Source organism: Peromyscus maniculatus, chromosome 11 (genome assembly GCF_049852395.1).
Source record: "Peromyscus maniculatus bairdii isolate BWxNUB_F1_BW_parent chromosome 11, HU_Pman_BW_mat_3.1, whole genome shotgun sequence".
Classification (NCBI taxonomy): Eukaryota; Metazoa; Chordata; class Mammalia; order Rodentia; family Cricetidae; genus Peromyscus; species Peromyscus maniculatus.
The window spans coordinates 78,568,591-78,594,749 of NC_134862.1; the positions used below are offsets into that span (position 1 = coordinate 78,568,591).

At 43.3% G+C, this 26,159-nt stretch overlaps 1 protein-coding gene across 1 annotated transcript in view; it reads left to right on the plus strand.

Annotated features, from left to right (window-relative positions):
• Positions 1-3,867: 3,867 nt before the first annotated feature.
• Rgs5 (regulator of G protein signaling 5) overlaps positions 3,868-26,159 on the plus strand; it is a 41,759-nt gene continuing 19,467 nt past the window's right edge. The window contains exons 1-2 of the mRNA XM_006994294.4: positions 3,868-4,025; positions 24,912-25,022. Coding sequence (XP_006994356.1) covers positions 3,982-4,025; positions 24,912-25,022 — 155 coding nt within the window. The 5' untranslated portion in view covers positions 3,868-3,981. The remainder of the gene's footprint in view (positions 4,026-24,911; positions 25,023-26,159) is intronic.

A 26,159-nucleotide genomic window follows, 5' to 3' on the forward strand; every position in this document is an offset into this window, starting at 1 on the left:
GTACCCTGGATGAGAAAGAAGAAGTCATGGAGTTTGTGTCTCATGGGTAGCTAGCAAGGAACCTCCTCCTACCCACAAAGTTGTACTTAATGGATCATTTAGGAACAACAGATACAAATGAAGAAATCTTTTCATGCTGTACTGGGACTTGTTAAAATTTTTCTTTAGTTCCAGTAACAACTGATTCCAGAAACCAACCAGAACCTGCTTAAAACGGGTAATGCTGGATCTTCAGAGGGCCTGGCCACCCTCCCAAGAAAGGTTTCACTACATGTGTGGTGTAATGCTGACTTCTTAGAGTCTTCAAGACATTTAGAGTTAAAAGATATCAGGGAAAATTGCCATCTAGATGATATGAAAAGCTGGTATAATCCTGCTTGACTAAAGCATTTTGTTAATGTATGAATTTCACTTGTACATAATGGTTTTTATAACTAACATGGGTCCTGAACTGGTAAAAGATTGAACGTTTTGGTCATCGATGCTATAGCCTTATTCTACCAAACCAGAGACTCTAGATTTTCCTTTAGAAGTAGAAGTTAAGTTAATACATAATAGGCTTCTATCTAGTTATTCTGTATAATGAGACTAATTGTTACTGGCTTTTATCTATATAGAGATGCCTCTTGTACTGTGCAAGCCTTGTAAGGTTTGGTAGGCATTGGATCTTTCTAAGTCTATACCCAGTCACTTAATGTTAGAAACATGAGTAAAACTATTTTGTCTAACTTAAAAACCATTTTGTGTGACTTGGAATAATGTAATGTCTGTAAGGTAGGAGCTTGCCACTAGGCAGCTCTGATAAGAGATAGGCCTGAGAGGCAAGATCTAGTGTATTCGTGGATGGCCACAGGGCAGCTCAGATATGAGCCAAGACCAAGACAGGCTTTGATATGCTATAAGGAACTAACCCTGAGGTGGCATTGATAGGTTAGTGAACCAGCCCCAAGCTGTGGGACCCGATAGCACAAAGCTACTGTCCAGTGAGATACACAGAAATTAGAACTTTGGAAATGATCTCTAGGATGGCACTGCTCTTCTCCCAAGACATGGCTTCTCTAGCCTATGTGATGATATCCATTGGCAAAAGGGCTCTGTGTGTTTTAAATGAACTTTCTGTGTGTCTGTGACTTCAGTGACCATTGAACTTCCAACATCATTGCTGCGCTCACACACACCTGCCTGTCAGTGCTAGCTGCTGGCTGGACACTCTCAAGGACCTTCTGAACCTCCACCAATGCCATTCTCCGGGCCTGTCATGGCAGAAGGACTTCATGGCAGACGTGGGTTGAGCCTGAGAGCTTCTGAAACATCCTCACTGAGGCGTTCCCCAATGGAACCTCCAGCAGCATTTTCTCCTCAACCAGATGTTCTCTGCTTGCTTGCTGAGATGTCTGTTTAACTTTTATATTGGCATGATATTAGAAGGAATGCTTGTGTGAATAAACTGAGCATGTTTAAAAGTCAAATCGTGTGTGGACATCCTGATTGCCGAGTTCCTCAAAGCCTACAGGCCATGCTTTCTACACTTCATTTTTGAATTAGTCGTATTCATGTTGGTTATGTTTTTGTAAAACTTTATAGCTGTTAGAATTTTACGGAAGTTCTCTGAAGAGAGAACCCCAAAAACATTTTTGGGGTACTAAGACATTGTACACAGAACAAAGAGAAAGGACCCCAGTTACCCCTAATATAAGAGCGACTCCTTCTATACCTCTTAGAGCTTGCTTAAAATTGTGCCTGAAGGATTTACTGACATGAAGCCCTTGATATCTATCATTCCTCCCATCCAACATAGGCTCGAATCAGACCAACCAAGACAAATCTGACCCTGGTTACTGTCAGGTTCAAAGGAAACTCCATTTTCCCAAAGTCCAAAAAGCAGAAGGGACAAATGGCTATCTGTGGTGCCTATTAGCACAGGCTAGCCTCCAGGTTCTCTTGGTATCACAAATACCTGTTACACATTTCAAAGCCCATGCTAGCATCCTAGCCCTTCACACCTCCTCCCCTAATGTAAACTTCAAACTTCCCCAGTCACAGGTTTCTCTCCCCTCAGCTACCCATTCTCCTCATAATCCTATTATTTCTGGTATACTCTCTCTGTCTTCCCCTCTCAGTCTCTCCCTCTGCCTCTTTCTTCCTCTCTGTCTCTTCTCCCTCCCCTTCTCTCTGCTCTCCTTCTCTGTATGTTCCTCTCTCACTCTCTGCTCTGCTCTACTGCTTCTCTCATGGCCAGGGGAAATCTGCTGGCCATATCCAGGCTACTTTTTTCTCTCTCTGCTCTGGACTCCTCCAGATGCCTCTGGCAGTTCTCTGTCTTTCATATCTACAAAGAAAGCCTCCCCCTTAACCATACCATAGAACAGTCTTTTCGTCAGTTTATGCAGTGACCGGGGACAGTAGAAAACAAGCCATCAGGTGCTTAATCGTGTCTTCAGAGAACTCTGTGTAGAGACCAAGGGGGAAAATCGTCAGGACTGAAATGGAGTCACACTGGGCAGAGTAGTGGCTGCCTGTAATCCCACAGTTTGCGAGGTGGAAGCAGGAGGAATAGAAGTTTGAGGCCAGCTTAGGTCTTGTAGCCAGACCCTTCTCCAAACCAACAGGATGGAGCTGCTTGTTCCAGCCTTCTGAAAGAAACTAAACCCAAGAGTTATGCAGAAGTGGTTCTCAGCACAGGAACCTGACACCACCTGAGTGTATTCTGACCTTGATTCCTGCTTGCCTTCCCTTTGTGATTTTTATTTTCAGTCACAGTCATATTTCACCTCAAGACTGAGGTGTTAAAGCAAAGAATTGGGGAATATAACCAACCTATCCAGCAGGAACAGACATTCCAAAGAGATACTTGCCTTCCCCTGCTTGGCTATCAGACTGTTGAAATAAGTACTCTAAGCAATTAGACCCCCTCTGGCATTCTCCTGCAGGGAGAGGAAATGGTTGAAGCCCTGGGGGAAGGGGGGGAGGCATCCAGAACAGGAATTTGTCTTCTGGACAAAGATTTACAGCTTGTTCGATGACCTTGACCTCACAGCAGACTGACTTGCAAGAGGGACTCGGAGCTGGACATTGGTGGGCAGGGAACCACATTTTGCTCGACTGTTCAGTTTTGTGATCTCTTGCTTTCTGTTCATATCCTACCCTCATGTCAGGTAGATGGACTCTGGAGAGTCGCCGGATCTCTCTGTCAGTCTTTCCAGGGACACATGGAACAAATCTTCGTCTGCTGTTCACTATTAATTTGGCTCCCTTTAATTGACTCATTGAAGAAAGGAGGCTGAGTGTTACCTTGGGAGCGCAGTGCTCACCCCAGAGTCTGGTAACAATGTGCTTAGGCAGCTCACAACAACCTGGGCATGGCTGCCTCATTGCTCAAAACTGCTATACCAACGTCTATGCCATCAGAGCCTGGGCTGGTCCTTTTAGCACCAAATTCCTAACATCTATCTAAATGCCCAGCACATGGGATCCTCAGGTACACATTCTCTCCTCCACGAAAAGAAGCATAGTTTCTTCCACTGTGAAAGAAAGTTGGGTTCGATGTTGAATCGGACCCTTGACAGCCCGGAAGTGGCTCTGAGTACTCTGCTTTTAAAGAAAGCCCACATCTCTGTTCTGGCTGACCTGGGATCACAGACTTCAGGCACTAATGGCCTTATCACAGTTTAGGGTCCCATTTAGCCCTGACTAAACAAACAACAGACTGTGGTGACAGAAGCAGTCAGGAGCCTGCCCCAGCAGCCCCTGCAGCCAGGGAAGCCTCCCAGCCCTCGCCTCAGGCAAATTGCTTCTGTGCTCCAGCCCACAATTTCTCTAGAGCTCGGGATTGGTCCTCCGAGCCACAGAGCTGTGAGAGAGCCTGTATATATTCCTCAGAGGGAAAGGCTGCCCCAGACAGTGTTGAAGTTTCCAGAGACCTGTTCAGCTGTTGAGAAGAAGTTCGAGAAATTCGTCTGAGGACCTAAGCCGCTTGCCAAAATGTGTAAGGGGCTGGCAGCGCTGCCGCACTCATGCCTGGAAAGGTGAGAACGGAACTTCTTCAGTGTAAGAGATAAAGGTGTGGTGAGCCTTGACTCGGGAGGATGCTCGGAGGAACCGTGGGATGCGGTCCCAGGGATGAAACAGCTGTTTGTTGATAGACTTGGAGTTGTCTCATCTGTAGCAGTGCAGAGATTTGGAAAGATCTGAGCTGGAGATCCAACAGGAGAGATAATTCATGTGTCATTTAGTACACAGAGAGTCCTTTTCTCCCAGAAGATGCCTATTCTGTAGGGTGTGTGTGTGTGTGTGTGTGTGTGTGTGTGTGTGTGTGTGTGTGTGTGTGTGTGTGTGTGTGTTTAAAAGGTAGCTTCCAACATCGACGCATAAAATTATCTGGTTTGAATTCTGGATACCCTACTTATTACCTGTGTGACTTTGAGCAATTCTTTAACCTCTCACTTTTCACAGCAGTAAAGTGGAGGTAGGAAGCATGTTTGCCTCATAGGCTGGTTTGGGGGACCGAGTAAGTGTTCATGTGTGTGAAGTGCTCAGAAGAATGTCTGACACAATAGAACCGTGGAAAGAATGACCTTTATTCACATCTGGAGATCGAGGCTGCAGACTCTGCGGACAGTTTGCGGTGAGGTGGAGAGAGCTTCCCATTGTTCCCAGTTCCCTAACTTTGTTAGATAGAAGCAGATGGATTGCTGGGCAAAAGAGAAGCCCCTGGGATACAAGGTTTGTTTATTATGTAGCGTTCTCAGACACATGGTTGTCCCTGGACTGTGCTATAGTCTGCAAAGAATCCTACATCTAAAATAAACATCTCACTAGAAACAACATCTTAACCCAGCAGCCCATGTGATCTGGGTGGGTAGAAGGGTTCTGCTCTCTTAGGGAATGGATATGGTTAGATTTATTTTGACAGTCAAACATTAAAGGAAGTAAAAATGACTCTTGTACAATCTGCTTCTGTCCCTAAGGGCAGTGGCGATGTTTGTCTGAGATGGTCATATTGTTTAGTGGGCCATCAAGGACTTTTGCCTTTTTTAAAACTTCACATGGTCTTTGACGCTTTCCATCACAGTAATAAATTCAAAGTGCCACTCTTTTTTAAGAGAAGACGTTACAGCATATTCCCCGGAGTCAAAAGCACAGATGTTTTCAACTGTTGAGCATAAGCAGAACCAGTAGCAGCGGAGTATGTAGTCGCTGGCTAGTAACTCAGTAGTCCATTATTCATTGGACCAGGGGGAGAAAGGTGGATTCCAGGGCTCTGAACTATTGATTGTTTTGCTCCCTCTCACCTCCTCTATAGAAAGCTCCAGAAATAGGCAGTGTACAGAGAGCTGAGAGGCAGTCCAACTTCTTTGAAGAGCAGATGGTGCATCTTGCTTCTCTTCCGCTGTGAGAATGGCACACTGACTGACCGTGTATTGCATGGATGGATGCCTTTAGCCCACCTGGTATTTGCAGTTGAGTTATCTGATGTCATTACACTGGGGAACAGTTGACACCACTCCTGTGGCAGTCTGCAGGAGTTTGGGCATCTTGACATTGTTAGTCATCACGTCCTATGCTTTTCTGTAAATAACACAGTGTTTACAGAGATACAGTAATGGATTTTTGCAGTTATGCCTGTTACTGTCATGTATTAGATTCATTATCAACATTAGAATTTATTATATTTACATTTATTATTTATTCACTTTATTTATAGTTTGGGGTTGGTTAGTGTTGTTCTTGCTGGAAATGTATATGTTGGAAGCCCACTATGGTGGATAGGCTAGTGACGTAATTGAGCATTTTGCAAAATTCATAATGTTAAGAATACAGTAAGCTAATAATGTTTGGGGGGAGGTCACTGAGAAATTGCAGATTCTTACTGATGAAACAATTTCATGCATTTCAAGCCTGTACACATCTCGTAGACAGCTAGATGACAAGCCATACCCTGCTCACAGGACAGTGTCCCCATGTAGGAAGAGAAATGAGGACACACACTACTGAGTGCTGTAGTCCAGGATAGAAGAATAAATACAGAGTACTTTTCTCTGCTTTCCATGAGGATGGGGAAGAACAAACATTAGTAGTGACATGTTAGGTCGCAATGAGAGAAAGCACCTTGGTTCTAAATACTGAGATAATGAGTGTTTCCTGCAGGGGTGGGGGAGGGGTTGGAAAGAGGAAGGGGAAAAGAAACCCAGCGTTTCTGTAATCTGGGCAGAAAAGGCTTGGTAAGTGGGGAGGGTGATTTGTTTCCAAGGATGGCAAGCCTTTGGCTCTTGCCCTTAAGGAGCTTCACAGCTTGGGATGCTTCTTCCGTGGCCTCTGTCACAGCTCCTTTAGTGGCTGCCTTCCCTAGGTGAACAGAGTCCTTCTTCCCACTCTTTCTCATGTAGTCTGCGTTTGCTGAATCATGGGCTGTCAGATCCCAGAAACTTAGTCGGGAAGGGTCCTTGGAAGGACGTCTAATCTCATTCCCCTTCTCTAGTAAGAACTCAGAGTAGAGTGGATGGATGATTATGAAATGAAGTTTATTTTTGTTTCTCGGGCCAGTGTTAATGGCTTGTCTTGCTGGCTGGAGAGAAAAGGATCAAAACTCTAATTAATTCAGGCAGGATCAATCATTAGCCACAGGAAGCAGGATGTGAGTGGAAGCCAGCCAATAATGGGTTCCTGTCTCTCTTTTCTTTGAAAGTTTCAGTCAGTTCTCAGATAACATGGGCTCTGGACCGTATTTTAAAGACCGACTCCAGTTGCAGGGAGATAAAGACAGTGATGGCCTGACCCTCTGGCTGCTCTGACAGTGACTGGGGGCGGGCCCACTAGCAGCACCAAGGAGAAGGCAGCTGCAGTACAGGAAGGATGGTTTTGCAGTCTATCCCTGCCTCTGCATTAGCCCTGGAATCTAACCGGGACGTGGAAGGTCCAAACACCATAGTCGCCCTCTTGATTCCTTCCCGTGGGAGCTGGGAAAGCCCTGGCTCTCTCTGAGCCTCATTTTCTCATCTGAAAGTGAGTGTCTGTCTTGTTGGAAAGAAGTAGCACAAGGAAGAAACAAAACAAAATTCACAGGTTGACGGGCATCACAGGTAAACCCAGCTGAGTAATCCCCCCACCCCCACCCTCCCTCGCCTTTGTATTAGAGGAGGCAGCCCGGAAACCACTGTGTTTAGTCAGTTCTATGCCCAAGCCTTTGATAAGCATTATTTCATTCATAATTGTTCAACTTCCTGAAGTATTCTTCATTCTCCTTTTTTAAAAAAATACATAGTGTACTCTGTACAAAACATTAGAAAACACATTAAAAACCATGATTCTTATTCCAAAATCACCAGTAGAATTCTTTAGCACAGTAACCATCCAGTAAATGTGCAAAAATTTCATGACCATTTGACAGCTGGGTTGTTTGGACTGGGACCCAAAACTTGACACATTTGAGGTTAGGTCTCTTAGATCTCGTAAACAACCCTCCCATCCCCATTGCTTAACACAATGTTTGCAGGTACAACTTAGGAAGCTCTGTTATAGTCTAAAAAGTTTCTAGATGGGGAGTAGGCAGGGATCCTGAACTACATACTCTTGGCTCAGCGCAGTCCTGAGCCCCCTCTAGGAATCGCTTCCTTACAGGAAGACTTGATCACGCATGCTTCTCTACACTCCTTCTCACCCCACCACTTTGCTATTCTGAATCTAGACTTCACATACTACTATTTTTTCATTTTAATTTAATTATTTTCTGCACCTAAATCCAGTCATATATTTAAAAGCCGTAACAATTATATTTTGCTAAATGTGTACATGTCCATAGAGATATGTGTAACCTGGAATTTGAAAAAATTATGGGCATTTGTTGACAGTTTTATATGTGTGTATTATGTGTTTTGATCATAGTCACCCTGTTACCCTCTCTCATCTTCTTCCCGCTCTCACTGAACTCTGTGTTCTACCCAACAAGTCTTGTTCTACTTTCCTGTGGTTTGTTTGTTTAGTGTGTGTGTGTGTGTGTGTGTGTGTGTGTGTGTGTGTGTGTGTGTATGTGTGTATGCATGTGTGTGACTCATGAAGTTTAATTAATATTGATTGCATGAGCATGGCTGGGTTATTTACTGGAGGTTCACCTGTACCTGCACACACTTTCTTTTCTGGAACATCAGTAGGTTTAATCAGCCTAAAGGTTGAAAGCATGCATCATCAACTCAGATACTCCTCATGCCGCTTTGGGGTCTTTACCAGGCCATAGAGCTCCCAGAACATCCACAGGGTGTCCCTGGCAAGGCATTCTACTGCTGCTGTACCCAGGTAAGACAACTTAACTAGGCACCTTTTCCTTTCAAAAGGAAGCGCTTCAGTGTTTAAAGGATTGTGCCAAACAGCCTTGGAATCCTCCAGACAGTAAGTACTTGAGCAGGGACACTTCATGAGTAGCAAATGATACTGAGACAAGTGTCCTATCGTCCCCAATTGCCTCTCCAGACACTTCTCAAGCAGTACTGAGTTCATCTGGATGGGTTCTCACTTATATCCCTTAAACTCCATATTCTAGGAAGCCATTGTTCCTTTAGAGTTATTGGAGGGGATGAAGCACGAAGTAAACTGCTTGTGACAACATTGAGCACCCGCTCCCCAAGCGATGATGATGATGATGATGATGATGATGATGATGATGATGATTAGCAGTGGAGTGTGGACAGCTATTTTGGTCAAGCTGTGACTTTAGTTGATTTGTGTGTGTGGAGAACATCTGTTTCTTGATAAAGCACTCATCTACAGGAGTCAAGAAGTTTGGGAGAATCAAGATGTTCCATCTAAAAAGTGGCTTCCTGTATTTTGGCAGCTGGTTTTAAGTGGTAGCTTACAATGGACATTTGGGTCTGCGGAAGTCTGAGGCCTAACAACATGCCTTTTGGGGATTGTCTAGTCTGGTGATCTGACCCTTTCTGTGTTACAAATTTCTAGACTCTTACATCTGGTTCTGAACCCCCCACCCCATGCATAACACAAGTACACCAGCTGAGTGGGTAGATTAAGACACTCATCCTTCTATGGTATTTTTTTTTCACTTTCATAAAAGACGGATCTTTTGTTGCAATCAGGGGTTTACTCAGATTTACATTTAGTAGAAGTGAATGACTTTATTTGTGTGTGCATGTCTGTGTGTGGTGTGTGTGGTGTGGGGTCTGTGTGTGTGCAGGTGTGTACCACAGTGCTCATGTGAGGCTAGAGGATGACTTGAGAGAGTCTGTTCTCCCCTTCCATCACATGGGTCCCGAAGATGAAGTTCAGTCTTACAGTCATGCCGTCAAGTGCCTTTACCCACTGAATAATCCAGCCATCCCCAGGAAATAACTTCTTTGCCCAAGATGATTATACATTGGTAAGCTGATCTTGGACAAACAGGTGTTTCTTTATTTCATAATTTTCATTTTACACTTTTCATCACTTCTGGCACCACTTGTGTGGGCCACACCAAAAAATTCATATTCCGTGGGCAGTAATTAGGTGTCTTCGTCCAGAGTTTGTTGCTGTAACAGGATGTCTGAGACTGGGTGGCTTGTAAGAGAAGGACATTTATTTCGACTCATGGTTCTGTAGGCTGAGCTAAGAGCATAGGGCTAGTTTCTCTTACTGAATCACAGCCCAGTGGTAGAGCAAATGTCAAGTAAACGCCTATGGAAGAGATAACAGGAGACAGGGGTGGGGGTAGCCTCACTGTGTGTAACCAGCACTCAGAGTAACTAATCCAGCCCTGGAGAGCCGCATTAATCCCACTAATGACTTAGCCACCCACACAAGGCCTCATCATCTCCCAACACTGTTACTATGGGTGATAAATTGCACTTTACAGTTTGGAAAGGAGAAAACATATTTAATTCATAGCTGTGCCCTACAGTTGAATGCAATTTTGACACTATCTACCTGGAATTAAAATCAACTTCCACAGGATAAGGCCTCTATCCCACAAGAGTATCCCTGTTTCATCTACCCTGTGGACCCCAGAAACTCAAGTCATTAAGCTTGGCAGCAGTCACCTTTACCCAGTAATCTGGTCTTGCAAGCCAGAACTAAAGGGTTATTTTACCCCCACATTTACTGTTGAGCCCAGTTTTACTAACTAGGATAAAGGCAGTCTCTATCAGATCCTTGGAAATCAACCACACCCAACATTTATTGTTGTATAGTACTGCCCTCATGGGGGCAGGGTGGTGGTGGTGGTGGTGGTGAGGTGATCTAACAAAGGAGAAAAAGGATGTTGATGTAGCATTCACCCTGACCCTCTTCTCCACATCCACCATTAGAACAGGGACACACAGCAGGGATACTCAGTCCATTTGATGTTGAATGTGAGCACAGATTGAGAAGGTGCATGAGCTGCCTTACATGCCTTTATCTCATCCTTCCCTGCTTTAGTAAACCAATGTTTCAATTGCTAGTTCCACTTCTCTCATCCCTCTGCCCATTCTGGGTTGAGCATCATGAGTTGTAGAGTGTGGTCCTTGGCCTTCCAATCATGTGCGAAGTCTTCTACTCCATTTCTTCTGTTAACTCTGAGCATCATGTCTAAGTCCTGCTGAGAAAAGTCCAGGTCAGACTTAGTGTCCCCCCTTATCAAGACCTGTCTACAGCCTTCAAATCCACCAGCTTCAGTCTCACTGGCCAGCTCCATTCCAAGGTTCCCACCAGGAAATCTGCCACAGAGCCATAGACAGTCTCTACACTCACACATAGTTTTGACTCAGTAGTGTTCCAGCAGAGACAACCATATCGCTTTCCATAGCTCATGCTCAGTTAGCTTTGCTTAGAGATCAGGTTTAAGTATCTGTTTTACAATCCCAGGAAGGAGAGACATTTCCCTGTCAGATTCAGTCTCCATAAATGGTTAAAAAAAACCACAGTTGCCTCACAAAGAGTTCAATTTTGATTATCTAACCAACCCTTAATTGTCTGTGTTCTTCGTCAAGCTGATATGATCATCACCAGGGAGATTGGGCACCAGGGTGCAAGGGGCTCCCATATGAAGGAGTCCTGGAAACTTATATTCATGATTATTTTTACCCAATGATATTAAAAAACACAGCAAAACTTGGGTCCTCAGCAGGGGCTTGGGCTTAGGGACCTTTATCGGTCCTTATCTTGACTTTTGCTTCAAGTAATTGCAGTGAGGGTTTCACTGAGCTGCTGTCCTATAAATTTCTCTAAACTTGGGTAAACATAAAGGATTTATTTAGGACCCTCTCATGCTGGATGATGTGAAGGGCTTTCATCCACCCAATCCCTTAGGACCATAGTTATTAACTCTCTTAATGTCTCTTTCATCTGTTCAATTTCAATTTCTTTCATTAAAGTTCTTAACTCTCTCTCTCTCTCTCTCTCTCTCTCTCTCTCTCTCTCTCTCTCTCTCTCTCTCTCTCTCTGTGTGTGTGTGTGTGTGTGTATGGGAGTGTATGTGCATGTGCCCTTGAAGGCCCAAGGCATCAGATCTCACTGGATCTGAAAACACTCAGACTGGCTTTTAAACTATCCCTTATGTACAGGTAACCATACCTAAAAAGCAAAGGGAGATCATGGATTCATTTCCTATTGCCATTGTAACAGGTGCCACAAGTTTGGTGGCTTGAAGCAATACACATATATTCTCACACAGTTCTAGAGGTCAGAAGTCTGAAATGGATCCCAGGGGCTGCTTTCTTTCTGGAGGTTGTAAGGGAGATTGATTTCGTTGCCTTTTACAGCATTAGGAGGTAACCTGCATTCCTTGGCTTATGACCCTACCTTCATCATTTTCCAACATCTCCGCTGTCATTGCCACAGCACCTTAAGATCCTGATCCACTTGCCTTCTTTATACAATGACCAATTTACAATGTGTCCATCTAAACTTTATCACGTCTGCCCCATAAGATGTCCACAGGTCCTGCAAGCCAAGATGGGACCTCCTTGAAGAGTCACTCTTTAGTCTACATGCAGAAGATATGGGAATGAAACTTGTCATGACTCAGTTTCCCCTTGTGTCTGTTTCTATTTCTTCCTGGCTGTTGTCCATCATCTTCAGTGGAAATATCTCAGTCCCAGGCCATGTCTTCTCAAGGGTTTACACAGATGTTTTTCCCACCCAGGAGATGTTGCTCACACCTTTTGTTTTCTATGGGATGCTCATAGGCTCCCTCTGGCAATGCTCCTCCAAGGCCCTAGATCCCTTTTCCTGTCTGTACTTTGTATCAATCCTGACTCATATTTGTAATATACGTTAGATTTACATCTTTCTAGTGGTTTCAAGTCCCTAGTCTTGAGGAAAGCTCTCAGCCTGAAGGCTGATGTAATATTTGCCCATGTTGTCAACATCATGGCTTCTGGCTTGTGGCAGCTGAGTGACTGCCTGCCTGGTTCCTGGACCCTGTTGCCACATCAAGCCCAGATCTAAAATTTAGTAACAACTTCAGGGAGTTTTTATTCTCCAGTCTTCAATGTGTGAAAGTCATAGTGCAGATTGATTACTTTGAATTTGTAAGAAGTAGTTTTAGGAAAATGCAAGCTTTCATGTGAAAGTTTGGGAAGAACCTCTGAAGAGTCAGGACAAGGATAAGAAGTGATTGACATCTCTGGAGTCCGAAAAAAAAACAAGGAGAGAGAGAGAGAGAGAGAGAGAGAGAGATCTTTCTGGAGATTCTTGGAATGCTCCCCACCCAGAAAGAAGCCGTTCTCCCTCCCTTGAACTCCCAAACAAAAATTCTTTGCCTTCCATAGCGCATACCACTTCTTAGGGGTGGGAGGTGAGGCACGAGTGGTTCACACCTGTAAGCCATTACCTTGACCTCTCGTGCATGCTGACGTCACAGGTATGAACTGCCATGGCCAGGGATCATCACATCGTACCCTATATCCCCAGATTCACCTTTGGATCAATATTTGGCATCAAATTTTCATAACAATCATATGACACAGACATCAACATGTTACTATTTTACTAATGAGTAGATGCCAGCTCCAAATCAGAAGGTGAACCCCACAAACCTCAGCTCAGCCACAGGTATGCTAACTCCAAATCGAGGGCTTCTAGCACTCGTCAAGGCCGAATTCTAATAAGTCACCCCATCCTTGTCTCCACATAAAGGGGAAGCTACCAGAAGCCAGAAACGCTTATTAATATTATAAAGTATTCCCACGGTATCTATTACAAACCATGACAAACAGCTCTTGTTCCATTAAAGTCAGACAAGCAAATTATTATAGAAATGAATTTAGAAAACAATAGCTAATTCTTGAAAATGGAAATCAGAGAGATTATAAGCTTCTATTTCAACATTTCCCTTTCCAGGAAAAAAGAAAAGATCATTTGAAATCTCATTCCAACAACAGAAACCGTTCTCTGGTCCTCATTGCTGTGTCATTATTTTCTCAACAACCCACTTTTAGTCATTTGGCAAAGAGAAACACTGGGTAAGACCTCTGATTTCTCAGGGCAATAATGCATCATGAGAGAAGACACCGAGTTAGTGAAGTGATGGAACTCATATTGGTGTTCAGTAAGATCTTAATCTTGGTGTAGTCTCCTTTTCTTCTCTTTCCTTTTCCCCTTCTCTAATACCCTTTATTTATCCTTTCATCTTCTCTTTGGGAGATGCTAAAGGAGTTGAAAGTAGGAACCACATGAAGTAGCCAGGGTTCAGTCTGCAGAGCCTCTCTGTAATTGAACAGAAAAGAATGCTTGGCGGCTGTGGGTACCACCACTGTCCACAGAAGCTCTCGTGGGAACTTTGCTGACCCTTCCACCTTTGGAACTCATAATTTCCACAAATATCTGTCTTCTTCAACTGGAGGACCATTTCCCACTATTCATTATCTAGCTTCCAAACTGAATTACCAAAAGTCCAGGGTTCCTGCCAGCGCTATTTTGAATAAGATGGGGAATTGAAGGTCAAAGGGAAATGAGCTGTTTCTGGCCTGTCCGTCTCATCCCTACACTGCCTCTTCCTTACCCCCAATAACCTACCCTGAATGAGAAGTATGTCAGAGATAGGCCATAAAATCTTGGGAAATGTCCCAATTTCCGTGAGAATCCTTAAGTAGAGAGTGGACAGAGCTTGGGAAAAACAATGCTATTGTGAAAATACAAAATAAAGCAACATCACATGGGAAGAGATGTCGCAGCATGGCTGCATTATGCTGGGCAGCTATTGAGGCTATAGAAAATACAGCCTTGATGAGGACAATGCCAACTCATCCTCCATGCTTTCAGGCTTGCTCATGTTACCAGGTAGAGATTATCTGAAAGAAGCTTACCGTAATCAACTAGGTACATACCCATTGAGTGCTTCCCATCTTCTTCTTCAATGCATGTCTATCAACACACATAGACCGTGGTGGACAACCATTGTTCCAATAAAGTCAGACATGTAGATTAGTACAGAATGAATGCATAGATCCTGTGTACACTGTGCTTTGATAGGGGCAGCCGTAGTAATAATAACACACATGCTTATCAAATATTTACTCAGCACCAAAATGCTGCTGTAGACACCTCAGTGGGATGAGATTATCATCCTCACCGTGGATCTCCATCACCACTTTGTTACGCAAAGTGAGTTGTGATATTCAGTGACGTGGGAAGGGACCCTGCTGGATGGTGGAAGGTAGACAACACAGCCATGTGCTATGACTCTGCTTTCATTTTCCCGCTCCATCCCAACAGCTAAAGCAACTGGATAGGCTGAAGTGGTAACAGACTTTGGGGAAAGGAACGAAATCAGAAACTGGTGTGTGGTAGAGGAAAGATGGGGGCAGGGGATGCTTGCCAGCTATCCATGAGGTCCTTGGCATGCAAGAAATTGTGGGGGGTAGTGGGAGACAAGATTGGTAACAAGAGACATGGAAAGCCAGAAAGCGATGATGTTTTCGGTGTGGGATAGACCAAGCAGGGCATGGGCAGGGATGGCATGGGCAGGGGAGGATAAGGCTAGTGAGGCGGATGTCACAGCAGTTCAGTTCTTTAGAACTGGTAAAGTTAAAAGTGGAACGGGAAGGACACATTGAAAGAATTTTCTGGGAAAAAAAAAAAAAGGAGCAACACGTGTGACCAATCAGCTATTGAAATGAGGAAGACAGTCCCTAAGAATCGGGCAGGGGGTACAGGTTATGAGAACGAGGTGGTTGTACTTATAGATGAAATGGGGCATTGGGAAGGTGCAGAAGGTATGGTAAATGATGGTACCACGCACAGCCCGTGAAGATCTCGGGTCCTCGATTTTTTCATTCATGAGCCAAAGACATCAAATGTTACAACTGTAAAATCTTACTATAGTTAGGGGGTTAGCAGGAGTCTTGTCGCCTGTTTTCTTTCGTCCTCCCTGCCCTTCCCTCCTCTCGCTTTTGACTAGAGCAGAGAACTCAAATCTCACTCAGGATCACCCAGCAAAGTGACTAGCTTGGCAGGAGGGTTGAGTCAAAGGCATAACATATGATACATGTGCCAGGCACCGAGAGAAACGCCTCACACACTGTAACTTATTTCACCACTACAAAAGATGCTTAGAAGGTAGGCACCATTGTTCTGGCTGGAGATGAGAGAACAAGCCAACAGGGTTCCGAAAGTACCCAAAGCCACGTGTGTAGCAAAGTGAGCTGAGAAGTCTGAGGCTGCCATGCCTGCACTTAGTTACTATGCTATCCTGTTGTTTCCTTCAAGGAAAAGGAGCTTTTCTGTGGATGTGGGGGGGTGGAGGGGTGGGGAGGAGTTGAGCTTTCTGGACAGGCACTCAATGCTCCGCTTGGCTTCTTTCAAGGAACATCCCCCTCAACATGTAGACGGTTGCTTTCGGTCCTGTAATCTGAGATGGGATTCTCATCCGTTACAGGCAGACATGTCTTGTCTGCCAAGGGCAGGGCAGAGATTAAACAGGGTTTGGTGTATTATTTGTGAGTGTGAATGGACTGGAGGTCTGGAAAGTATCTTATGATGTCACTGGGATGGATCCAGGTGGTCACAGGACACGGTTATCCAAAGCAGCTGGCTGTTACTCTTGCCTTGATGGCTTTTCTTGGTAATGGAAACTTCTCCACATTTATTGTTCACTATTTCCATGGTTTCACCACAGTTATGGTTCATAAATCCCCCTGAACGCCTCCTGTTTGAATGTGAGCAATCCCTCTCCTTTGCAGGAGCATTTTTCTACTTATAAAAAGCTGTCATTTTAAATGGACACCTTTATTTTGAAGTTTCACGTTTGGAGCTCCAGGGTCTCTGGCAGTCAGTCCAGGGTCTGCTGGTTGGGTGTGGCTTTCATCTTAGGTTGAGCTGCAAGCTCTGTTGCTTTGGATTCAGAATCACTATGGACACCGTTCTATCCATCCTCCACCTCGGCAGCCCTCCTTTGCCCTGGTATGTGTGACAACGGGCAGAGATGTGCAGCTGCCGTAGGGTGGCACTGACCTAGTTCTAGAGCCTTAAATGGCAGGATTTTTGCCCCCTGTTAAGGGGAATCTCTCTCTCTCTCTCTCTCTCTCTCTCTCTCTCTCTCTCTCTCTCTCTCTCTCTCCTCTCTCCTCTCTCTAACTCTCTATTCTCTTCTTTATTTTTTCTTTCTTTCTGTGTCTCAAACATTGTCTTCTACACTATCGGGAAGAAGCTATCGTGTCTCCTCAATGATTTATGGAGAAGAGACACTGAAGGAGAATACAACCCTCCATCATCACCCATTTTTGCAGAAGCTCAGGATTACAAGTCCCCAAGTCAAAGGAGTATTAGGAGTTAGAACTAACACTGGGTGGCATGGATGTTAATAAGTAGAAACAGTGACCATGAAGATGGTGATGACCGTGGTAGCAATGGTAATAATAACAGTAGCTGGCATGTACAGCATCCTGTTTATGACCAGGCCAACCTTTTCTGTTATTATCTCTTGTACTCCTCACAGAAACTTCCTAAGCCATCTCCCAATTCATCCTCATTTTACAGATCAAGTGTTTGAGGCCCAGGGATACACAGCTTGTGTAAATTCACTCAGATAGTAAGTAGTTATTGGAAAATAAGATGATCTACTCAAGACCAATTCTAGGTTATTTTTGGTAGGTAATCAACTATATTAATGGTTGGTTATGGGTGGTTGTTTCTTAATAGCTTTGCTATCAGTTTATGAAAGTAAGACCACTGTACCCACAACGAAACCAAACTGAACACGTACTTTTTGAGCAGACACTTAAGCTGATGAAAGTGTTTGTATAATTTATTCCACGATATCAACAAATGTCAAGTGGTCTGTGTTCTGTTTGTGCCTTGTGTGAAAGATTCACTAACCCACAATAGGATCAGAGAGTTGAGATGTTGATGTCCACATGGTTGATATTAGACAATGAAAAACCTCAGAGTCAACAAACGGATCTGGGGCTAAGCAGGGATCAAGCCCCAGGTTCCATCTCTAGGAGTGAAGGCTTAGTTCCATCTTTGCACGCTTGGTTTAACATGGACGGGGAGTCCACAGGAGGCTTACTAGTCCAAATCTGAGCCTCCCTGTGACTGGAGAGAGGCCATTATTTGTGGCAAACACTCTGCTAACAGTGATCTTGATCAGGTCAGCAGGAACAGTTGTAGATGGTCCCATAAGAGCTGAACTTTCTACAAAGTTTGCTGACCACCACTGAGAAGTGAGTATCTGATCTACACCCATCTCACACTGTAGCAACCGAAAGAAGCTAAAAGTGCGACGAGTGAACAGGTCTCATCATTTCTCGCTCTTTTGTTTTTGCCTTTTCTTCCACAGGAGATTTCCAGTCAAGTAGTAGTGTGTGGCATGGGGCACGCGCACAGCAGAGATACTGTTTGTTAGTCTGTTAAGTAAACAAATGAGTAGAAGAAGAAATTGCATACGGCCCTGTTTTTTAATGGGCACTCTGATCTCATGAAGAAGTTAGCTTATTCAAATAAGTGTCCTGTGGACTACCTATGTGTGTGTATGTATGTATGTGTGTACGTGTGTGTTTGTGTGTGTACATTTACCAGAGAACAACTTTGACTGTCGTCCCTCAGAGGTTTAATTTATTTATTTTATTTTATATTATTGAGATGGGGCCTCTCACTGGCCTGTAATTCACAAAGTAGGCTAGGCCGGCTGGCCAATGAGTACCCAAGGACCTACTTGTCTCCCACTGTCTGGAACTGGGATTATAAGTGCATGCCACAGTTCCTGACATTTTTTTAAACCTAGTTTCTGGATTCCTCAGGCTTGCAAACTGAACACTCGATCTCCTGAGCCCCTCCCTAGTGTTTTGTTGCATTTGCCTGTGAGGGCATCTTCATGACAACAGTTTGGGTACAGCCGAGGTAAAAGCTTGCAGACAAAAATGGCTATAGTTGTTATTAAATCTGACAGGAAACGGTGGAACCTAACAAGAGCTTGAAGGATGTAAGAGATAAATGTGTTTTCTATAAATATGCCATATTTGACAGCTGGCATTGTCAATTCCATTTTTTTCAACCATCTTATAGTTCAGAATGTCGTATAATGTAGTTAATCACATGAGCCGTGGGAAACAGCTGTCATTTCTGAAGCCACATCTCAGTTCTTTAACAATAATGGCACTGTGTATTTCTCCCTGTCTTTCTTCACCTTTCTACCACGTACGCAACTGAGGGATATTTTATGAAAAACTCACTCTAGGATCATTTGCCTAAGGTACCAAATATAAATTATGTAAATCAGGTAAGAAGTTAGGTATATATTTTAATGTACCACACTGCATTAGCTGGCTAAAACAAAAGCAGTGGGTGGTTTCTTTTTAGCCAGATGAAAGTACTAGACAACAGAGTGATGAAGTTTTTCTACATCTAAATGGCTCAGCCTTGCCTTCTCCCAAGCCTTGAGAGTCGATCATGATTTTAATCAGTCAAGTTCAGAAGAACTTGGGGATGGGGGCCGAGGCGGGGCATTGAAGATGGTAGATAAACAGCATTGGTGTGTGTGTGTGTGTGTGTGTGTGTGTGTGTGTGTGTGTGTGTGTGTGTGTGTGTTCGCACGCGCCATGGATAATTATTGTTTTTTAGTAATCAAGAAGCACCTTCGTGGAAAGAAGCCTGCAGGGTTTTCTTAGCTGGATCCAGGGGTCTTTCTACGGCCATTGTAGCCCATGCCTCTTCCTGCCAGCAGGGGGCATCTGCAACACAGATTTGGGTTGCATTGAGTTTCACCATCCAATAATAGATTAAGTCTTTTGGAAATGCCGCTTTGAAAATGCTGCTCTACGCATCCCAAGCTTCCTACAGAGTGTCTTTCTTCATAGATGTACTTGGACTGTGTCTAGAGTCTAGGATTAAACCTGCTTGTGATTGCCAGGTGTGTTACAAGCACAGGTCCCTCAAAGGCCCTTCTGTCTCTTTAACATAGTAAGATGTACTCTTGCATTATTTTCAGATTCCTCTTCTCATTAAAATATACCCTATGTAAGTGGTGTGAATAACTGGATGTATGCCCCGCTTAAGCCCTGCTTGCCTGTTTTCTTCCCCCTTTCCATTTCCGTTTCTTTCTTGTTTTCATCCTTAGTGCTGGCGATCTGCTCAGGCCCTTGCCTGTGCTAAGCAAGCACTTACCATGCTTCCTCCTCAGCCTCTTACTTCTCTGCCTCCAGTTACTTTAAAGGTAGAAACTGAACTCAGTCGTCTAGTGGCTTTTCGTCTCTCCAGTCAACCAAATTAGTCCATTGAGATTTTAGAAGATCGTAGGGAGTTGGTGGGTGGGCAGCTGAAGATGGTAGCTAATAAACATTGGAGGATGTGTGTGCATTTCTATGGTCAGTTATTGCTTTTTTTTTTAGGAAACAAGAAAGCACATAGACTCTTTCCACATTGTGTCCCATCAATATTTTTTAAATGATGGGAAAAAAACATCTACAGTCTAGTTTGCATGGTAAACAATTGTGCCTTTAGGGTAGTTCCAAACATCATCAGGGCCAGAAACACCATCCCCATCCTTGAAATAGCTAGAATCCAAGCCTCTCTACAGGCTCTCAATCAAATTTTCTTGAATAGAGTTCTATTTCTGAAGAGGTTGCATGGCTTCTGTTTGTACTGAGTCCTGGTGCTGCCCTGGCACACACATGCATTGGAAGGTTAGAACTTGCGACCCGTGCACCTGCTAGGAGGAAGGACTAGGGTGGTCCATGGCCTGTGGAATCCCAATCCCCTGGCCAGCATGCCCACACGGGGGCAGATTTAGCTTTGCACAAGGTTGCTACTCTTCAGACCCTTGCAGCATGAAGCTACTGGTGTGACTCATCTCCAGAGCTATCTGCCTCCGAGCCTTTAATTAAACTCTCAGCCAGGCATTTCCAATTGATTTGATTTCAAAACTAGTTTTTTTTTTTTCTCTCCCTTGTAACACAAAAGGATAACAGGGGAGGAAGACCAGAAACGATACAAATCATTTCTTCTTAATCAGCATTAATGTAATTAGAGAAAAAGAGAAAAATGCCCAGTGTGCAGCCCAAGAAAGCTAGAGACTGTGGCTGACATGGTAAACAAATTAGAAAGTTTTCCTCTCCAGATAGAGATGCTTTTGAAATCCAATTAATGTCAGATACATTCAAGTCTATCTCTAAAGGGGAAACTAATTCGGCCAATTTGAGCTTATTTGTTTTTCCCGTTGATTCGCGCTATTCCCACACTTGTGTGAGGCTCTGACGGGAAGGTAATCCAGGGTGAGGCCGTCTTCTAGGAACTCTTGAGCAGTATAGCAACTCCGTGTTTCTTTTTCTTGTTGTTGTTGTTATGTTTGTTTTGTTTTGTTTTTAAGATGCCAAGTATTCAGAGTGGCTGGAACTTTATCATTTGCCAACTTTAAATGATCACTGCTTGATGAGCATAAATGCAATAGTATTCATCATTTTCTGCGTGGCTGCAAATGAAAAATTAGGTCAGTTGACTTGCCGCTAACTTTTCAATGTCCTCTCCTTAAGCCTATATACTAAGCCAGGAATAAAGTGCTTCCCAAACATTGCTTTCCAAAGCACTCTGTTCCCTCTCTCTTGCATTCCCGAGGCAAACAAGAGGAAAAGGATGCCTGGTGTTTTGGTATAGTTATCAGTTCTGAGAATGTGTGTGTGTGTGTGTGTGTGTGTGTGTGTGTGTGTGTGTGTGTGTGTCTGTGTGTGTGTGTCTGTGTCTGTGTGTGTGTGTGTGTAGTGAGTATTGTATATCTCAGGGTGACTATGCAGCCAAGGGTAACCCTAAACTTCTCATCCACCTGCCTTTGCCTCCTAAGTGGCGAGATTATAGGCCTTTGCCACCGTGTCCAGTTTATGTGGTTCTGAGGGTCAAACCCTGGGCTTCTCACATGGTAGGTTAACATTCAACCAACTGAGATTCATCCCCAACCTCACAAGGTGATTTTTTTTTTTAAATAGGTGATATTATAAACAGCACTTCGTTTCTAGATCATTTCATTCACGCAAAAAGCCAAACCCACCTAACAAATGATATAGATAAAATATTTCTGGAATTTGGGAAATGTGTTTGAAGAGCCTTTTCTCTAGCTTTAAATCTTTCCTGCATTCATGTCAAATACGCCACAAGCATGACAGTCCCTTGTCATCCTTCCATTGGGAAGAGGGGGACAAGATGGCGGCCTCATTGAATACAGCATTCTGATCTCTATGTCATATTTCAAGAGCAAGCAGTCCTTTCACACGGCCTTCTCTCTGCCCTGCGAGATCGGTCAAATGAACGTTAGCAGATTTATGAGAAACACAAAAGGTCTCACTCCTTTGGGTGACAACTGGCCATTCTCCAACTCTACTTCTGCTTCCTCTGAGAAGTCCCCTGGACTCACCCCAGTGGGAATTGGGTCTTCCTGTGCAGGGTCTGCTCCCTTCTGGAAAGCCCAGTGTAAGACCTTAATAGACTATAGGCACCAGGAAAGCAAAGACCAAGGCTTATGGGTGTTTGTATGTTTATTATGTGCTACCTGGTAGCAAACATAATCAACTTGTAAATTAGTAAGTCATACATGAATGAATGAATGAATGAATGAATGAATATTTTTAAAATGCCCAACTCCTTTGTTCTAACCACCCTCTAATGAATGACTATTATTCATGCATGGGAGATAATAAATCAGTATCTTTCAACCTTTTACAAAAGCAAATGGCTCAGATAATGCAGAAGGGAAAAAAAAAAGAAAAGATCAAAGGAATAGAAGTGGAGGAGGCGGGGAGGAAGAGAGAAAGCCTAAATTCTAAAGGGCCAACAAAACAATGAAAACCCCCAAACATGAGAGCTCATCACTAGGGGTTATGTAAATGTTGGTGGATGTGATGTTATGTCAAGATTGATGCTGGTAGCAGTTCTCCTTATGTGCATGAAGGAAGAGTGGGTGGCAGCCAAGAGGCAGATGATAATGTTCATAGTGTAGTGTGCCTGAGAGAAGATAAACCTGTTGTCTCGGACCACAAATGCGACATATTGACCAGCAGAGGGCAGTCACAAGTGCTGCATACGTTTCCCAATCAACTCCCAACAACGATTTTATTCCAGATAATATAATATAATATGCATAGTCTTACTTCCAGCGTTAGAATATTCAAGGAAGCTTTTGTGATTTAAAAATAACCCTATGCAATTTTTTGACCTTTCTATTTGGTGCTCGTAGGTAGGAAACATGGGTTAACCTGGTGGAAAGCAAAGATTCTGCAGTTAACGCTAACTTTACAGAAGTAGATTTGTATTCCAAATGCTGTGTGTGCTTAGTGACTCATGTTATAGCACATTTGATCATCACCAAAGTCTGAGAACTTACCGTTTCATCAGTCCCAATTTCCAAGCCAGAAAAACTTAACATCAGATAATTTAAGTGACTTGTGGAGCCTGGAATCCAGGGAGGTCTAGCTTACTCAGTGTGTTATATAACAGCCCCCTCCCATCAGAACATTTCCAATTTCTACATCAATGCTTTGTTCCGCTGAGCTCTACTTAATGCTACAGAGTGCTGGAGCTGGGTTTGCTCACAAAGAAGCTTCTAGAGAAAGAATTGAAGCAAAAAGAAATATAAATGAAAAGATACCACAGAGTTATCTATTTCTAAGTCAGCTTCAACATCATACTTTGAGCTAAAAGGAAATTCAATATAGTAATTGGATATTTGTGAGGTTTGTAAGTTACAAGGCCAGGTTTTCTTCACTTTGAGTTTAATATACATAGTTGTTAATCTTGGCCCTGAATTTTACCTCTGTGCCATCTCTATGCATGAATTAAGAAAGTGTGTTTGCACTGTCAAAATCGTGTCTGGTTCCAATGTGACCCCAGCACAGCTCTTCAAGGCTTTGCTTATGATGGGCACTGACTTGGAGACCAATGTTAACAGATTGGTAAGAAACAAAATCAAGATAATTTTAGTTCATGATGACAAATACTATTGAATATTTGCTAGGTTGCCAAGCAACTGTGCCAGGCACAAGGATTAAAAGGCATTTAAGATCCAACTCCTACCTTTAAAGCGTTCTTCTATACAGCTTGGAAAACAGGCACAAATCAATAATCATAATGTAGTATGATAACCCAATAAACCCTGTGTTAAAAGTGTTCATGTTAAAAGTGTGGCACATGGAATACCATAGTGACAAAGGGAGGGTGGTCTGGGGGTGTCCTGGGAATTCATATTTGAGATTAGGATTTTAGGGCTGGCAAGATGGCTCAGCTGGTAAATATACTTTCAACACAAGCCTGATAACCTGAGTTTCATCCCTAGAAAACACAACAAGCCTGATGCTGTGGATCACGTCTGTAATCTTGGCACTCCTATGATGAGATGGGAGGTGGAAACAGGAGAATTACCTGGAATCTCCCAGGACATTTTGATTGGAGTACTCAGAGTAGCAGATATGAATGACCTTGCCTAAACAAAGTGGCAGGCGAGAATTAACTCCCAAAATGTCTTCCAATCTCCACAAATGTGTCTTGGCAATGTGAACACACACACACACACACACACACACACACACACACACACACACACACACACACCATATAGATAATAGATAGATAGATAGATAGATAGATAGATAGATAGATAGATAGATAGATAGATAGATAGATGAGAGAGACAGAGACAGGGACAGAGACAGAGAGATGCATAAAATTTCCATGGTCTATTTAAAGTATAGATTCAGGAAGATGATTTTCTTCAAAGATTGGCTTGGAAACTAGGTGAAAATCATCACATTCTATCCTCTGATGGAAGACTATCCCGATTCTGGCCATTTCTGCCGAAGTTAAAGGACTCTTCTATCTGTAGTCCATCTACTGCAAATCTCTCTCCTCTACGAAGGCTGCTGCAAGGAGGACACCACAGCAGCTATGGTGAGAGAGTGAGAAGGAGCTTTAGAACAATGAAGCAAAAATAGCTTAGTTTTAGGATTGGAAACGGCTTACAAAAACATCTAGCTTTCCTCTATCATTTATAGAAAGGGGACAGAGATCCAGCAGTCAAAATAAAATCAAAATTGTTCAACTGTCATACATCTAGTTGACGGGCTAAGCCAGAACCTTTAGAAGCCCGCTAGACAGTCCAGTCAGTAATTACACTTGAGAATTCTGGACACAGACTACTCGGGCTTCCCTACACACCGACTGGGCTGTATTGAGATATTTAAACTTCCTGTCCTTCAATTTTCTCCTCTGTGAAATGGGAACATGTGGAAATGAGAAAATATGAATAGAACAATTAAGGTTGGGATGAGATACTGTGCATTAATTGGTGTCTTCTAAACACAATTTTTGGAGCTCTGGTGTCCTATTTTCTACCTTGATATTCTTCTTGTTGCAGTAGGAATCAAAAAATCAAATGAGGTTCCTTCCACTTTCCTTTCTCTGATGCAGAGAGAAATCACTGTCTTAGATTTGTGTACCCATGTGTCATTCTTGTTTCCTGACATCTGTCCTTCCAGGGCCAAGGAGATCAAGATCAAATTGGGAATTCTCCTACAGAAGCCAGACTCTGCTGTTGACCTTGTCATTCCATATAATGAGAAGCCGGAGAAGCCAGCCAAGACCCACAAGTGAGTCATGAATATGGATTCCTCACATTTTCCTCCAGACAAGGGTTGTTTTTCAAGTGTATAGAACCGTCATTCATCTGTAGAACTACCCTCTCAGTTATTGAAGACCATTTGAGTCCTCAGAGAGTCAGTTCATAAATAGTATATTTTTTAACACTTCTGTGTATAGATCATAACATTAAATACTTGCAAAATTAAAAGAAATAGAGCCTTGCCTCGTCTTTGGAAAGATGAACTGTACTTTATAAAATGGCACCAGCCACTCAGTTATTGACTGTAAGGTCAGAACATCTGATAATTTATTGGCTTGGGTCAAGTAACCCTGATTCAATTAATTATGAGCCCTGCATACTCACCAGGAAGTAATACCCAAGGCCCTTTCCTTGGGAGAGAAATGTGAGCAAGATCATGCTGATGAAAAGGCTGACAATTTAGGTCTCGATAGTTTCTTCTTGAATGTACAAGGTTCCCTTCAAGGTCCAATAGGGGAGAAGAACCACAACTTCAGGGAGGGATGAAGACTCACCTAGCTGTTCTCACTAAACGCACACCAAGCATTGTTTTCCCAATTCATAAAAAACATATTCCTGATGGGAATTTGACAGTCCTCTGTCTTTCAACTTCAGCTGCGTACATCATCCCCACCCGACTCTTCCATCTGTGTAGGCATGGCAGGAAAGTATGATTCCAAAGAGTCAAGAAGCTACGCCCATAAATCTACCTACTTTTTTGTTTTGTTTTGTTTTTTTGAGACAGGGTTTCATTTTGGTGCCTATCCTGGATCTTGCTCTGTAGATCAGGCCAGCCTTGAACTCACAGAGATCAGTCTGGCTCTGCTTCTGGAGTGATGGAATTAAAAGAGTACACCATCACCACCTGGCTGAATCTACCTAATATCTCAGTAACACCATCCATACCATCACCACTGTCCATCACCTTCCATTAGCTCCCTAGACCCTAACTGTCTAGACAGATGCACTTAATTTTCCCTTCATAGCAGAGGTACCTGTAGAAATGAAGGAGGGGAGCCAGAAAGTCAAGGATGCCAACTCCTTCATTCTGCTACCTAAAAGCTTCAAGATCACAGATGTGTGGGAAAAGTACAGGAGTCCCTTTTAACTTTGAGTTCTCGTTTTT